This window comes from Amphibalanus amphitrite, unplaced genomic scaffold (assembly GCF_019059575.1).
Source record: "Amphibalanus amphitrite isolate SeventyFive unplaced genomic scaffold, NRLGWU_Aamphi_draft 001219F_arrow, whole genome shotgun sequence".
Lineage (NCBI taxonomy): Eukaryota > Metazoa > Arthropoda > Thecostraca > Balanomorpha > Balanidae > Amphibalanus > Amphibalanus amphitrite.
The window spans coordinates 106360-123198 of NW_024882713.1; the positions used below are offsets into that span (position 1 = coordinate 106360).

The following is a 16839-nucleotide window of genomic DNA, read 5'->3' on the forward strand; positions in this document are numbered from 1 at the left end:
CCAATTTTCAGCCAAATCGGGATGGCCCGGTCATGGATGGTAAGAACTTTAGAGGGTTCTATCTCGAGAACGGTCAATATTTCCACCCTAGAGACCATGATTTTCGGAATCAGCGTGCTGAGAAGGCTCTGTGAGCCAAATTTCAGCTAAATCGGGATGGCCCGTTTCTCGCTGCTGGACTCGCTGCTCGCTGCTCGCTGCTAGTTTGACGGACGTACCGTACTTTTAGCCCTGCCATCTACTGCCAATTTTTGTAAGCACCAACGGACACATTCGTAGAAATTCAAGATGGCGTGGACCTTGTGATGAGATTTGTTGTTTTTTGCGATTGATGTTCAATATCGTTTAATTTTAGCGATTGAAGTGGAGAGTCTTGTTTGGATGTGGTGTTTTTTTTTTGAAGCTGCAAGGGTGTCAAGACTGCTCATGTGAACTGTATCTCTTTGAAAAGGGATCATAATTGTATCAGCTGCGTTATAGAAATCCTGGTGCATGTGTTTCCAATTTGAGTGAAATTTTGATGATCGGAGTATAAGATGAAATCTGAGGTATTACCTCAATAGACAGCCAGCATTTCAAGGTAATTGTTTATCCATGTTTTAGAAGCTAACAATTGTTTTGTTTTGTATTGCTAGCTTTGCCCAGGTTGAGGAAAACCGTACATTGAAAGCTATGAAACGGTTTATTAAATTTTCTACCATTATTCTATCCTGCAATTTTGTGTTATTTGTATGCTTTAAGACACAATAATGTTTTCTCCCAATTTTATAAAATAAGATCTGCCAGTCAAGGTTATTTTTTTTTGTGTTGAGCTGTGTACATCTTATCCAGTCCGAGACTGAAACCTTAATGTCCTGATTATCCTTTCTTCACTGATGTTGTTGAGTCTTCACAGTTTTAGATATGCTGTATGATTTGTTTGTTTTGCCTATTGATGTACACAAGCATGTTCATACCCATTCATACCTACTGGTATACACAAGCATGTTTATGCACTATGTAGACATTTTGGAAGGTGATGGTTTGTAGAACAATTATTGGGTGTGTATTTACAATAATCATTTCTTAAGTTCAGTGAACAATTAAGAAGACATTTTGGTATATGTCAAGTTTAGGTCCTAACTACAATTGTGACGCTGTTGATACGAATATGAAACAGCAAAAATTTTAGGTTTTAGGTTAGGTTAGGTTGTAGGTTTGTAGGTTTTAGGTTGTAGGTAGGTAGGTTTGTAGGTTAGGTTAGGTTAGGGTAGGTTTGTAGGTTGTAGGTTGGTAGGTTATAGGTAAGTAGGTAAGGTTAGGTCAGGTTTGATTATGTTGTTTTCTTTTATTTGCGAGACATATGAGTATCATTTTTGGATTCAGGATGTCAAATAATGTAAAAATATGAAAAATTTATCAATGAAATCTTCTTAGGACTTAAACTTGACATTTACCGACATTTTAAATGGAATTATATTATTTTTTCTTCTGATATAGCTCAAATACTTCATTAAAAGTGTTGTCATTGGTACCAAAATTATATTCAGGTTGTAATGAGAATTTTAGTATAACTCAAATATTTACTCTGAAGAAGTTTTATTTTGATACCTATATAATTGGACATAAAAATGAAAGCTATGAAAATGATTCTACATGCCATAAATCCTCTAACAGCTAGATTACCTAGTGAAGACTTATTGCATGTATATTGTGTACTGAATTTTGATACATTGCTTCCTAAGAATGGAATGTGTGGAAATGGAATCTGTCATTGTCATCTGGGATCATGGATAGATAGGTTTTTTGATCATGGGCGTAACCACCGCGCTGGAACGCTGGAAATTCCAGCCCATTTTTGGGATGCTGAAATGCCGCCCCCGGTAGAGGAAGTCTGCAATTGCGGGACTCGCGGACTTCAAAACCAAGAAAAAAACGGCACTGCTCGGTCCACCATACGCCTGACCTCAACGTGCCGCTCCTCACTAAAATAACTAGGTGCCCTCTACATGCCGCCCCTCCCAGATGTCCTTCCGCCCCTCCGCACCGACTTCCCCTCAAGTTCCTCGGAGCTCTCTATGTGCCGCCCCTCACAGAACCCCGCCGCACTCAATGTGCCGCCCTTCCGCATATAGCTCATCGCCGTCTGTGCCGCCCTCCCCAGAGTACCTCGGCGCTCTATGTGCTGCCCTCGCCACAACTTCCCGCCGCCCTCAATAAGCCGCCCCCCCCCCCAATGCTCTATCGCCATATGTGCCCCCACCCCCCGAAGTGCCTTGGCGCCCTCTATGTGCCGCCCCTCACCACAAACCCCGCCGCTCCAATGTGCCGCCCCTCCCCACAACGCTTTACCACCGTCTGTGCCGCCCTCCATAAACGCCTTGCCGCCCTCCCCAGAGTATCTTGGCGCCCACTATGTGCCGCCCCTCGCCACAACACCCCGCCGCCCTCAACAAGCCGCCACTCCCCACAATGCTCTATCGCAGTCGGCGCCACCCTCCCAAGGCACCTTGCCGCCGCTACGTGCCGCCCGTCCCCAGACGCCTTTCTGCCCTTACGCGCCTCCCCTTCCCAGAATGCGTCAAAACGTTTAATGATTCGCCCCTCCCTATAACGCTCCATCGCCGTCTGTGCTGCTCTCGTCAGGCGCTGTGCCACCTCTCCCCGGAATGCTAGCCCTCGCTGGCCCGGGGGAGGGGGGCGTTTTCGCCCCTAACCCTGGCGAATATTTGCGATAGCTCAGTCAGGGGTGCTTAAATTGCTGCTGTTTACATATAATAACTACGCATTGACTTGGCGAATTGTGCTGAAACGTCTCCGATAGGTGAACAATGAACATCGTGCGGACCGGGGGATTCATAATTCCATGGCAAGATATCACAGTTTGGTTGCTACTCTTAACGTGCGCAAATGAAGGACGTGCGCACGTTTTGGCGGGCTCTGTATGCTGCCCAACACAAAGTGTTACATTTTGGGCTCGATAAGTCTAAGGGATTCGCCTATGCGAATTCAGCCCATGAGAGCGTCAGGTGAGACGCTCTGATCGCAAACAACCATCGAAGTCGCGAAATGGCCCTGTGTGATTGCTTGATGTAAACATTCCGAGCCAACGAGTAGTGCCCTGAGCGCGCAGCAAGACTCAAGAGTAAAGCTGAGCACTTGAAAGAGTCCTCGGTCTACACTCTACTGTGGGGCCCTTGAGTGGGTGAGGTCTTTGGCTGGATCCCGTCCTGCAGGGTCACGCCTGGAATGGGTCCTCTTTAGGCAGGCTCGAAAGCTTAGGGGCCATCAGAGGCCGGTGTGGGGCTCTGAGAGTTAAGCGTGGCTGCTTAAAAGTTGCGTACTGCTTTCAGAAGGCCTGTGCGTTGGGCACCCAAAGACCAGCGTGGTGCCTTAAAATGCCAGTGTTACGCCCTCAGAGATGCACTGGTCAAGCCCTTTGAGGTTCTCAGAGGCGTCGGCGTGGTGCTCTCACAGGCGGGTGTGTGGTCCGTTGAGGTTTTGGCGTGATACCCTCAGAGGCCGGCGTCGCGTGGTGCTCTTAGAAGCTGGTGGGGGCTTCCAGACTCTTCAGTGTAGGACCCTCAGAGTCACCGGTGAGGACTCTCAGCATCACCGGTGAGTGGCCGGGCCGTGGGCAATGAGCCGGTATGGGACCCTCAGAGGAAGGCACCGGTGTGAGACTCAAGAGAGGTCAGTGTGAAGCCTTTACAGTTGCTCGTGTGGGGCAGTGAGTGCACTGGCGTGGTGCCTCCCGAAGGCCGGTATGGGATTGAAGCTTAGCGAGGTGATATTAGGACTTAACCCTCGCCCATATTGGTGTTTTCCAGCCACGAACGTATAAGGGGGGGGGGTCCGTTGGCCCCCCCTTGCCGTTTCCCCCCTGATCGGCCTAGAGCTTCGCGGAAAAACGAGCGTGTTGCCCGTGACAAGAGAAAGCCGATGATACCCAATTTTAAGGTCCTAGGTCATCGGTTGACCTTCCAGGTCAGGTCAATGACCCAAAAGTCGGGAAAATCGGGACCAGTTAGAACGTCGTAAAACGTGGTTATTATGGGGTTTTTAGGGTGCTGATTACGAATATCATGTTAGTTATGATCATAGATGATGTCTTAATGCATTGAGGACAGGTCGAGTCAGGTTAGGTCAGGTCAACCAGTAAGGGTTTTGCCGGGTATTCGTAGTAGGTAGCAACCGCATCTGACAGCTTCGTAACATGTTACGAAGGCACCAAAACTACTTCGTAAATGTTCAAATGGTTGCTAAATTCGAATTCAGCTCCAAAAACCTAGCCTAGAAACATGTAAAACTCGAAAAAGTGAACCGAGGTCATCAAAGGTCAATGACCTGACCTGACCTTCCGGTGACCTTGACACCCACCCTAATGCATGGGAGCAACATCATATCCCATGTTTGAAAGTTTGAAGCCACGAAAAGACTGCAAACGCGCGGCTAATGCGAGCCGACATCAGTCGAATCGCGATTCCGGCCAAACATGGTCTCGAAAAGTAGGTCACAGGTCAAAGGTCATTAAAGGGACCCTCCCACCTTAACATTAGATTTGAGTTGAGATAGCCAAAATGGGGTCCCTGGCTCACAATTACCGGTTTCGGCACTCACAACATCGAGAAATGCCTTAAATCGGAAATATTGAATTTCAAAATTGCAGCATTTTGATTCAGAGGGGCTAATGCATAGGAATACCCCTCTGAATGTGTGACGTCAGCGCAGATATCTAACGATTTTTAAATGTTTGACTAAAACGTTTTGTAGCACGCGGTGGTATATGCTGCTTTGCGCGCAACAAGTGCCGCACTTTCAGCTGCCAAACTATTGCTTCCAAATAAAGTCGCTAGGAACAGCGGAGATCCCAAAAAGTAAACAAAAGTAAAAGTCTAATATCTTGAAAACCGGTGAATATTTTTCGGTGAAATTCGGTAGATATTCGTTTTCGCTCTTTCTGAACCGAGCGACATCACTTTCATGCCAATTCATAAACTTTTTTGAAGGTGGGAGGGTCCCTTTAAGGTCAGGGTCATGAAATTTTCAGGGTAGGTGTAAAATTGATTAACGCGAGGGTACTGACAGTTTCATCACGATCCGCCGCTTTTTACGCGATTATTCGCGAAAAACCATGGGGGGGGGGCTCCGTTCGACCCCCCCCCCCCTATACTGATACGGGCGAGGGTTAAGTGGTGCCTTCGGTAGGACCGGTTCGGAAGCATTATTGTGGGGTCCTCAGAGGTATTATTGCTGACTGAGGCTAAAGAGGTGCCGGTGTGGACCCTCAGAAGTGCTAGTGTGAGGCCCTGAGAGACGCCAGTGAGGTTCCTCACAGGCGCCGTTGTGGGCCCTCAGAGACACTGGTGTGGGGCCGTCACAGACGAATGTGGGGCCCATAGAGGCTAGAGCTGCTGGTCTGAACCCCCTACAAGCCGGTAGGGGGCTCTCAGAGACCAACAAGGGGCCCTCAGGCCAGCAAAGGGCTCTCATAGGCCGGCGATACCTTCAGAAGCTCTGTGGGGTCCTTAGAGACCGGCACAATACTTTCAAACGCCGGTGGGGCCCTCAGAGGCGCCAATGTTGGGTCCTCAGAGCCGCTGATAAAGGTCCTAAAGAGGCACGGTGTGGGGCCCTCAGGAGTGCCAGCGTGGGGCCCTCAGAAGCACTGGTATGGGGCCCTCAGAGGTGGCAGTGTGGGGGCACTCAGAAGCGCCGGTGTAGGACCTGCACAGTCGCCGGTGAAGCCCTTCACAGGCGCCAATGTGGAGTCGCTCAGAGACACAGGGTCATCAGAGGCGCGAGCTGCTGTTGTGGACCCTTCATAAGCCGACAAGGGGATTTCAGAAGTCGGTGGTGCCTTGAGGAGCCCTGTGGGGTCCTTAAACACCGGCATGGTTTTCTCAGACGCTGCTGGTACCCTCCGAGTCACCAGTGTGAGGCCGTCAGAGCCACTGGTGTGGGGCCCGTAGGACCGCCGATACAGGGCCTTTAGAGACACTAGTGTAGGCCGTCAGAGTTGGGGGGTGGGGGTGGGGTGGGACCCTCAGATACGCCGGTTTGGGACCTCATAGGCGCCGGTGAGGGCCCTCAGAGTCGCCGTCATGGGGCCCTCAGAAATTTGTGAGGGGCTATCACAGGCGGGTTCGAGGCCACTAGAGGTGGCCCGTAATAGGCCGGTAAGGGCCCTCAGAAGCCAGCAAGGGACACTCAGACGCTGGCGTAGGGCCTTTATGGAGAACTTAGTGTGGCTACTCAGGGGCCCATGGGATGTCCTTACGAGCCCTGTGGGGCACTTCTGAGTCGAAATATGACCAGAAATATGGTCAGTAAACCCTCAACGGCCAATTGGCGCCACAGGGCCCCTCGTGCCCGTGTGGGGGACCTTCGGGACCTGTTTAGGCCCTCAGAGGCGCCGGTGAGGGCTATCAGTCGCCATTATGGGGCCCTCAAAGAAATTGGTGTGGGACCGTCACAGACGGGTGTGGCCTGGGGCCCCTAGAGCTGGCCCCTAACCTAATGGACCGGTAAGGCCCCTCAGGCTGGTTAGGACGCTCTGGCCGGTAAGGGCCCTGAGGCCGGTAAGGGCTCTTAGAGACCGCTGAGCCCCCCCCCCCCCCCGCTTTCGACGCCCATGGTCAGATCCCATTGCAATTGAACTCACCTGAATGAAGTGAACTATTGAAGAGTGTGCCTATCATTTATCAATCCGGTGCGTAGTAGCAAAGTCAAACTGCTAGCAGCGGGCTGACCACCCATCTTACGCATGCATATCTACCGCATAAAGTACCAATATCTCGAACACCAGAGCTGTGGCGTGTTATCTGCGTCTGCCCCTTATAACGTGTAGTCAGTTGACTGCTGATTATTGTTCGTATTTCACAAAGCGCAAGAATTTGACACACAACAGCGACACTGTAAATGCCCTCAAGTACTCACCTCTGGCTCTCGAAACATAAGTGCCGCCCTTCCCTTGGCATTTAATGCCGCCCCCGGAGGGAGTTATTTCCAGCCCATTTTTTTAGGAGTGATTACGCCCTTGTTTTTGATAGTTTATTTACCTCAAGTATCTGTGTAAGGTAGAGTTCATTAGGCATACATTCAATGATAGAAGGGTTTATAGAATTTCAAGGATTTATAGAAGGTGGATATTGCCTAAAGATCCAAAGGATGATTTTGGTTGATAACCAAATGTGATTTTTAGGGAGTATGTGTGTGGTAAGCACAGCCCATTTGTGAGTGTAAAATCCTAACATATTTGTCATGTATCCACTACATTCTATGCCATTCACTACTGTTGAAATTAACCAAAATGGCCCTAAATTGCTAAAAAGGAAGTTATTGCTACCTACCCACCAAATCTCAAGATCATCATGTTAACGTCTATTATTGATCAGTCCTTCCTCTCTGCAAGGTTTTAGCTGACAATGAGATACTTTTAAGTTTCAAGTGGTCATGTTGTGTGTGTTCTCCCTCACCAAAAGTACCACATAAAAATGGTCATAACTGACCATTTAGCATCAGATCACATTAGCATCACCTTTTGATTGCTCAGGATCACCCCCTATTCGGTGGTTGTTTTATCTGTTAGAATGTGTGATTGAGTTAATCTGTGCTGTTTGTTGTGTGCCCAAGTGTCCATTTGTGCTGTTCATTGTGCCCTGAGCGGCCGTTTGTGTCCTTAGCGGCCGTCTTTGCCTGTTTTTCCATGGCTGAGCGACCCCCTCTGTGCCTCTACTACAGAGACGGAGCCGCGACTGCCGGAGAAGGGGGCGGTCTGTGCTGTCACAGTGTGTGCTGAGCGTCCCCCTGTGCCCCTATTTCAGAGATGGAGACGGAGCCGCGCCTGCCGGAGAAGCGGCGCCGGCGGGCCACCGGCCAGGAGCCGGTGTCGGCGCCGGCGCCGCTGTCTATGCGCCAGCTGCAGGTGGCGCCGCCGGCCGCACCCGCCGCGCCGGCCGCAGCCACCCACTCAGGTGAGGGATGCAGACACAGGTAGGCGCTCAGCTGAGAGCACTGTGAGCTACAGTTACTCCACAGGCAGATGATGCTCATTGCTCGCACCAGCAGCCGCCACGCCATTGAGTGAGGGCCCGGAGTCGCCGTAGGTATAGCGGTGCTCGCAAGTGAGGCTCGCAGGCTGTAGTTAATAGCAATACATTCCAATGAGGATCGCATCAGCAGCCACCAAGTTATTTTCGACCAAAATACTGCGCGCTTTATGACTTATGTAGAGTTACTTGTGGATTGTGGAAGCATGACCTTTGTTTTCCACAAAGGTCGTGATGCTAACTAGCGGCTCTCATCATCAGCACCGCCATAAATCGAGAGCCTCCGAAGCCAGGGGTCATTGCGGCTCACGCTGATCAGTCATTTATCTCTGCGAACTAGCGGTGATCGATTTGTGTAAAAACGACGTTACTGTCAGCGCGCTATGGAGCCCAATAAACATATGATTATTGCCGTGCAATTCGTTTAGCGTATTACTCAGCCAAATAAGTAGCTAATGATCTTTGTCTGCTGATGTGATGATGTGTTGCCATGACAGTTCGATGGTGAATAGTGGTCAATGATCATTGGTTGTATAACTATACAACGACGACACTAGACTGTATAGTGTATGTACGAACGGCAGTTAGGTACTTGTAATGCTGCCTGTGCCTCTGTTACGTAACATGTCAGTACCAGGGGTCCCAAGAGAAGATGTATTGGGAGACGGATGAATGTATCGGATGCAAGTCACGATACTTCGAGCTGACATCTGATGTAGAGGGCTAGGGGCGCCGTGAACAGTGTTTGGAAGATCACCTTAAGATGGGAGGCACCTTAGGATGCTTCATGGAAGCGTATTGGGAGGCTTCCGAATTGCGAAAGACGTAGGTATTGTTCCGTAAAATGATGAATGCCATTTTCCGTATTTGGTCCATTCTATCGCACGATCTTTATTCCACGAACGTCATGCAACTAATGAACCAAAACCACCGACTCTGGATGCTGTATGTCCGCCTCTCCCCCGCGCACCGGTATTCTAGTGGTCCGTGTACCAGCCGCCTCTGTGGCTCTTCTCTGACCACCCCGCCCCTCCCCCCCCCCCCCAGCGGCCGGCGGTGAGCCCCTGGTGATCCGTACCCCAGCCGGTACAGAGGCCACCAGCAAGATGCAGCAGATTCTGCGCGCGCTCGGCCGCCGGCCCCGCCAGAGACGTGCCCGAAAACTCTCCAACGCCGCTCAGCTGAAACAGACCCAGGAGGGGGTCATTGACCTGGAGACGCCGGACAGCATCCTCACCAGAGTGCAGGTCAGTGACACGGCGACCGTCGATTCTTGGCTCTTTGGTTACGATCAGTATCTGTGGGATTTCCTCGCCTTGGGTTGTTATGGTTGGAAGCATAGCGCTGCCCGTTCCTGGGTTGTGTCGTAGATAATGTCCGTTATTTGTTTGCTGGTACTCTGGGAGGTTGTTAGTCTCAGCAGGGCCTCGCAGAGTAAATCATCCCGCCAGTAATGCAGGGCTGTTAATTACAGGAGTCATGTTTGTTGTCACGAAATGATTCAGTTGCTGGGTGATTATACTCTGCACTGTGTTCTAGAGTCTGCTCTTGCAGATATCAGACACGCCATGGTGTTCTGTCCATTACCGTTTGCACTTATACCATGTTATCAAGCGGCAGTTGTAATGCGTTTAATGCAGCCCTGCATCCAAGGCGTACGGGTTTTGTAAGAGTCGACCATGCCAGCTCCCTGTTTATCGCTGCGATTGATCTCTAAATCCCTCTCATCTGGCCCGTCCCTCACTTCCATCCATGGCTCTCCGTCTCGCTACTTTGACCCCCTTTCCAACTGATCCGTCGCGTTCACCCGCGGCAGGTGAAGTATCTTCTGAGTCGGTGTGTTCTCTTCTCTCCCTGCATCCTCTCCGCTACTCTGACTCCCCACCTTACTTCACCTGCTTGTTCACTCGCAGGTGAAGTCTCTACTGAGCCGATCGGCGTTCTGCCGGCTGGCGTCGCTCTCCGTTACTCTGACTTTCTGTCTAACTGATCTGATTCGTTCACTCGCAGGTAAAGTCTCTGCTGAGCCGGTCGGCCTTCTGCCGGCTGCCGTCGCTGTACCAGCTGCAGCTGGCCAAGATGCTGCCAGACGCCGACGGGCCCAGCGGCTCAGACGGGACCATGAAGTGAGTTGGGATACGGGCGACGGTTCTTCCGAGATTATGTGTTGGATTCGGCAGCGACAGAGTGCTGCAAAGTGCTGAACACTGAGGGTTGGTGGTTGTAACGGTTCTTAGTACTGAAGCACCCCTTTAGTGCCAGCTTTGGCAACAAACATCGAAGATTTCGAAATATTCCCTATCGGGAAGTCGATGTCGGGAATGGGATGTTCCGATGGTTCTCATTGCCTGGGTCTGGATGCCCCATATTTGGATCTCCCAGGCAATAAAGCTAAGTGGTTTCACTGGATTATCCAACAAAGCCCTTAACTTTCCCAATATGTCATGCTCTGTGTGGTGCAAACTGTGTGCATGCGATAAATTGTACCTCACTTTACCTTGGCCCAACACCGCTGCCGCTTCCTCCATTGTTGCTCGCCCCCATCATAGTTTGTTGGCAAACTCCAAACATCCATGGCCCCATAATTTCTAACTCTGTATTCTCCTTCCGGCAGACTGGGCGGCGCGAGCCTCAACAACGAGTTCCTGGCTCGCGCCTGTCAGCAGTGGCAGGAGCGACTGAGGCGGGGTGAGTTCACGCACGAGAACCAGCACAAGTACCGCGCAGACGTGGACATGATGCGGCGCCGGCTGGACCCCTGGAAGGTGAGAATTGCGCCGTCCCAGCGGAGACGGGGAATGGGGAGGGGTGGAGAGGAAAGGGGCAGGAGGGAAGGTTGGTGCTCTGTGGCGATGAGGTTTGCAGCTTGGTTGAGTATAGTGCGGAACGATTTGAGGAAAAGTGACAGTGCTTTTGGTGAGAGGTAAAGTGATTGTTTGTGAGACTATTTGAGCAAGTCGCCGGGAGCCTTGTGTGCTGACCGCGTAAATACTGAGTGCGTAATTTATCTGACTTGGTCGCTGGTGCGTTCTCTATGACCCCCAGCGGGCATTCAAACGACTAATGATTTCTCTGGGACGAGCCCTGCCATTTGATAGCTGAATTTTCTGGGAATAGCCGAGCCACTAACGTCAGAAGTTAGGTCATATTGATGACGTGACGCGGAAAGTCTCCAACAGTTACGATGGCATAACTCCCGGATTGAAATTTACCGAATCCGCTGAACTGCAAGGGAATGTCAGATGGTTTAATCATCCTGCTGGTTTTGTTTGGGCTTTTAGTAGCTGTCATTCGCATGCAACGTGCTCGACCATCAGTTGTAACGCGTTGAAACTTGACATTGTTTTTGCTGATGCCACTGTCGCTTCTTTACCGTAGAGCGCTCTGCAATATGTTCCGCGTTGATTTCTGTTTATCCATCGTCGCACACTTCTCTGACTCTGTCCCTCTTTGTGCGTGTGCCACAGGCGCGGAACTTTGAGCCGGTTTGGGGCCGGCGGCCGCGCCGCTCCGGCAGTCCGGTGACGCGTGACGCCCAGTCGGTGCTCGGCACCGCCCTGCCGCCGGTGCCCGCCGCCGCCGCCGCCGCTGTCCTACCAGCCGCCGCCGCCACCACCGCCCCGGCGGCCGTCCCCGTCTCGGCGGCGGCAGCAGCGAGCAGCGCCCCCAGCGGCTCGGCCGCCGCCCCGTCCGTACCTGAAGTGAAGCCAAAGAGGTCGTGGGCCACGCCGCCGCCAGAGTCAGCCGAGAGGACGGCTGGCGCCGAGGACGAAGGTGGGTTCAGGGGCGGCGGTAGGTGGGAGATGGGGAAACAGATGCGTTATAGACGTGCTGTTCCATACTGTAATACCGTCTTTCATTGTTGCATCAAACCGATCGTCGCGTAACCAACTTTGTGTGGTAAGAGTCAAGAAGGCGTCTCTGGGAAGCATCCAAATAGATTGAGTAAGGGGAGTGCTAAGGAAGCATCGTAGCGTACAGACTTTTGCCGCCAACGTCATGAGCTTTCGCATATGAGACGGCTCGCGCGATAAATGCGTCGTATGTCTTCGCAGAGTTGGAGCTGTGCGTATCGATTCAACTGCTCAAATTTACCATTACTCTGAATGCGTCAGCGGCATTTTACTCATTCTCTTCCCAGTGCGTATCTGATTTTCCCACGATAGTCCGCCGTGACAGAAAGTACATGATGTGCGACCTACCCTCCCTCCCTCTCCCCCCGCAGAATGGAGCTCCCCCAACGACGTGTCTCTCGAGTCTACCACGTGGTCTCCGACTGAGGAAGCGGACGACTCGGGTCGGACCGAGGACGAGCTTCCTCCAGCCGAGGAGGACGAGGACGACGTCGGCGAGGAGGAGGAGCCCGAGGAGGAGGAACTGGAGAGGATGATGGAGCAGGTGGAGGAGGAGGAGGACGAGGAAGAGGAGCCGGAGGAGGCGGCCGCCGAGGTGGCCGTGTTTGTGGCCGGGTCGGTGTGCGGCACCCCGCCGGCGCCCGACAGTCCGCCGCGGGTGCAGCTGACTCCTCTGGCGGCCCCGCGCGCCGCCGGACGCAGGGACTCTCCGCCGCCGACCCCGCCGCCGGCCGATGTCGGCGTGTCCCTGCTGCCGGTCGGTGTGAGCTCCGCCGGGGGACCGAGCGGCGCGGAGAGGGCCGCGCCGGCTGACCCGCTCATCACCACCATCTCGATCACGACGGCCAACTCGGAGCCCTCCTCTCCGGCCAGCGAGATAGGCGGCGAACAGGGCACGGAGGAGGAGCCCCCGGCGGCGGCGGCGGCGGCCGAGCCCGTTACGGTGGAGCTGCAGACCGCGGCGGGACGGCCGCCCGACCGGCCCACCTCCCCCACCGAGCAGGAGGACGGAGAGGAGGGAGAAGATGAGGACGAAGAGGAACAGCGGGTAACGATAGTGCCGGTGCCCGGTCCGGCGCCGGCTCCGGCCCTGGCCGTGCAGGCCCCAGCCGTGTCAGAGGCTGTGGATGGGATGGAGAGCGATACCCCGCCGTCAGTTACCCCAGCGGTGGTGTCTCCGGCTCGGCAGGAGGAGGTCACAGTGACGCCTCTGGTGACGCCGAGCACATCACCGGCCCCAGCGGCGGTCCCGGCCGCGCCGCACCGGTCGCCGCCGTCGCCGGCAGCGTCTGCCACCCCCTCCCCTGCCGCTGCTGCTGCCGCTGCCGCTGCCGTGGCGGTGTCGTCTGCCGCTCCAGCTCCGGTCGCCGCCTCAGTCCCGGCTCCGGCGGTCTCCACGGCGGTGACAGCGATGTCAGGTGTTGCCGCCCAGCAGCCGCAGCCGGTGGTCTCTGAGGCAGCACAGCAGCAGCCGGCGGCCGAGCAGCAGCTGGCGCCGGTGCCGCCCCCTGCCCAGCAGCAGCAACAGACACAGCAACCAGCCCAGTCCCAGCCGGCAGTTCCGCTGCAGCAGCAGCAGGTAAGAGGGCTCGGGTCCCTGCTGGTGTTTCGATTTAGTTTCTTTGCTTATTCGGCTGAATGAGACGAATGTTACTTTGTGTTTCTTAAATGGTATTACAGTTAGCGTCAACGCAGTGGCTCAACGTCTTCGGACTCCGCTTTCTTCTTCCCGTTTTGACGTCTCTGCCTGTCTTCTGTGTTTTTGCTTATGTGCTCGTGACCGTAGCACTCTAAGCTGAGTGTATGTCTCGTTTCCTTCAGGTGCGGCCGGCGCTGGCGGTGTCTGCCGGCCAGCCCCAGCCGGTGGCCCTGGCCGGTACCCTGCCTCTGCCGGCCACGGCGGGCGCTCAGCCCCGGCCCCAGACCTCGGCCGCGCCCGCCGCACAGCTGCGCACCAAGGGGAAGGGACGTGGGCAGGTCAGTGAAAGTGTCAGGTGTTATTTGTGTGTCGGGCTGGGGGTAATTGGCGTAATGCTGTGCTGTCGTAATTGCTCATTCTCGCATCTTCTCAATAATACTTAAGTTTTCTCTCAATAGTTAGGGACCCAACTAGGGCGTGTTCTCAGTTGTGTTCCCGTTGTGTTCCCTATGCAGTAATGTGTGAATCTTCTAATGTGATGTTTTGGTCCCCGGATCTCTCTTAGACGCCACATTCTCTGCACCGGCAGGCCGGCAAAGCGGGTAAGGCGGCCCGTCCGCCGGCGGGTACGGTGAACCTGGAGCGCTCCTACCAGATCTGCCAGGCGGTCATCAACAAGTCGCAGAACCGCGCTCAGCTGCAGGCGCAGCTCAAACCGCTGCCGGCGCTGTTGGCGGAGCGCGGCGGCCCGGCCGGCCGGCGCTCGACCGCCCCCTCCGCGGCCGCCGCCGTATCGGCCGCGCCGCACGCCATGCAGGTCAAGTACGTCCAGGTGCCCGGCCAGAAGGTGTTCACGGCCACGCGCGTGGTGGCGATGCCGGCGGCCGGCGGCGGCGGCCACACGGCCACCCCGCCGCCGGCCGCGCCGCCCGGGACGGTGGCTGTCAGTCAGGAGCAGGCCGCGCCGCTGGTGCTCGGAGAACTGGGCGAGAACGGAACCGTGGTGCTGCGGAAGGACCTGCTCGTCCGCGGCAAACAGAAGGTCTACCAGGTGAGATTACCGGCGGCGCGGGCTCACGCTGATCGATTGGGGTTTGGGGTATATGGGATTTGCTCGCATCAGTCTTCCAGCTTCTGTCATTTTCCCCAATGTTCCTGAAAGAGCAACGAACACTCATCCCTAACATACAACTACTACCGTAATTGTAAACTGTGAAGATGCACAGAAGTTTACCCTTCAATCCTCGATGCCAACCTTCGCCGCTTTTCCGGTCGCAATTCTGACCTGATCAACGAATATCGGTGGCGTCCTGCTGTCCAACTTTTGTTTTGTACCTGCCGTTTTTTCCGCGCTGACCTCCGTTTCTCGGTTTCTCTCTCCCTCCCCATTTCCACCCCACTCCCCTCCCTCTCCATCCGCACCGTCCCGTCAGCCGCCGCGCCGCTCGACCCGCCTCTCCCGGAAGCGGGCCCGCTCCCACTCGGCCTGGTCCTCGGATCCATGCCGACTCTGTGTCGGATGTCGCGCCTCCTTCCGACCGACTGAGCGCAAACGAAAACGCTAAGGTACGGCGAGCTGGTTAGGACGCAAACGAGATTATGAAGGCCGTCTTTAGGTCATTTCATGCTTGGTGTTGCGTAACCTGTCGAGAAACACAGTAAGTTTGTGTGCTGTCAATACAGTACAATGATCAAAAGTGCACGATCGTTGTGTGCTGTGACTGAAAACTGGGGTTCTGAGATTGCCAGTGGACGTTCCTTTTCCGTGAGGCCCTATGCTTTTGTGCCGAACGGCCTCATGAGTCTTGTGCTTTGAGTATGTGCTAGTGCCTCACTTGAACCGCGTCTGTGTGTCCCCGTGTGACCTGTGTGTCCGTGTGTGACAGTGTCTGACATGTTTCCGTGTCCGTGCGCCCGCTCAGATGACTGACAGCAGCGGTAAGACGGTGCTGGTGATGCGACCTGTCCTCGAGTCACCACGGGCGTCCAGCGCCCCGCCCGACCGGCCGCCGACCGTGCTCCACCGACTGGCCCGGCCCAGCTCCACGGGCGGCGCCGTGCAGCTGACCCAGCTGACCTCCCAGCCGGCCGGGCAGCACCAGCTCCTACAGCACCAGCAGCACCAGCAGTTCATACAGCAGCAGCAGCAACAGCAACAGATGGTCACACACCAGCAGATGCTCCAGCAACAGCAACAGATGCAGGCGAGACAACAGCAGCAGCAGCAACAGCAGCAGGTTCAACAGCAGCAAATTCAGCAACAGCAACAACATGTACAGCAGCAACAGGTACAACAGCAGCAGCAGCAACAACATGTTCAGCATGTACAGCAGCAGCAGCAGCCACCACAACCACAACCACAACAGCAAGTACCGCAGCAACAGCAGCCTGTGCAACAGCAGCAGCAGCAGCAGCAGCAGCATCTCATGGTTCAGCAGCAACAGCAGCAGCACTTTATCAGTCAGCAGATGCAGCAGCAGCGGCAGCAGCAGATGCTGGCCGCCCAGCAGCAGCAGCAGCAGCTGTCTATGATGCAGCAGCAGCAGCAGCGGCCCGGTGTGCCGCAGCAGCGGTTCATGCTGGACCCGAATCAGAACGTGTCTGTGCGGCCGCGGCAGTGGACGCCGGCGGTAACCGCCTACCGGCCGGCGCAGTTGGACAATGGCGCCACGCAGTATGTCAGTCTGAACCAGCAGGTGGTGCAGATTCAGAACTCTCCGAACCCCACGGCGGCCGGGGCGGCGGCGGCGGCCGCAGCCGCAGCTGCAGCGGCAGCCGCCGCGGCCGCGCCCGTCTCGGCCGGCCAGTCCATGTTCCACCTGCAGCCGGGCGGCCGGCCCATGGTGAAGGTGGTCTCGGGCGGCGGCGGCGACTGCGGCTGCAGCCTCAAGGCCATGGTGATGTGTCAGAAGTGCGGCGCGTTCTGCCATGACGACTGTATGCCGGGTCCGCCGCAGCCGGCCGTCTGCACCACCTGTCTGGCGTGCCGGTGATCGGCGCGCGGCGAGTCGACTGCCGACGGCGGCGCGAGGCATCCCCGCGGCCGCCGGCGTGTGTGATAGTGCCTTCGCTGTGTGAGTGCGCGTGGTTTTAGCAGCGGTCGGCGCGTCAGCCGGCCGAGTGTACTGGCCCCCGAGTCCGGCGGCCCATTATCGCGCGGCGCGTTCCCATGCTTTCCAGTGCGGGCGTTGATCTTGTTCTTTTTTACCTAATGCAGTTAAGGGTATTTTGTTTATAGTGCACTGATATTTATTGTACTGCATTCACCGTCGGGAGATGTTCAACGCCATCTGTAAAATACATATGATGTGCGCAG

The 16839-nt window shown here is 54.8% G+C and overlaps 1 protein-coding gene across 2 annotated transcripts; it reads left to right on the forward strand.

Moving 5' to 3' along the window:
* The first annotated feature begins 277 nt into the window (after positions 1–277).
* On the forward strand, positions 278–16838 carry LOC122371232 (polycomb protein Asx-like). 2 transcript variants are annotated; one of them, XM_043347386.1, is made up of 11 exons: positions 278–580; positions 7806–7955; positions 9078–9277; positions 10041–10156; positions 10645–10795; positions 11498–11804; positions 12256–13463; positions 13706–13861; positions 14113–14574; positions 14957–15089; positions 15446–16838. In XM_043347386.1, exons 2-10 carry the CDS (start codon positions 7808–7810, stop codon positions 15086–15088), a joined length of 2880 nt encoding a protein of 959 aa, XP_043203321.1. In that variant the 5' UTR covers positions 278–580; positions 7806–7807; the 3' UTR covers position 15089; positions 15446–16838. The 2 variants fall into 2 exon arrangements, with proteins under 2 accessions (XP_043203321.1, XP_043203320.1); XM_043347385.1 differs by lacking the exon at positions 14957–15089.
* Position 16839: the final 1 nt, after the last annotated feature.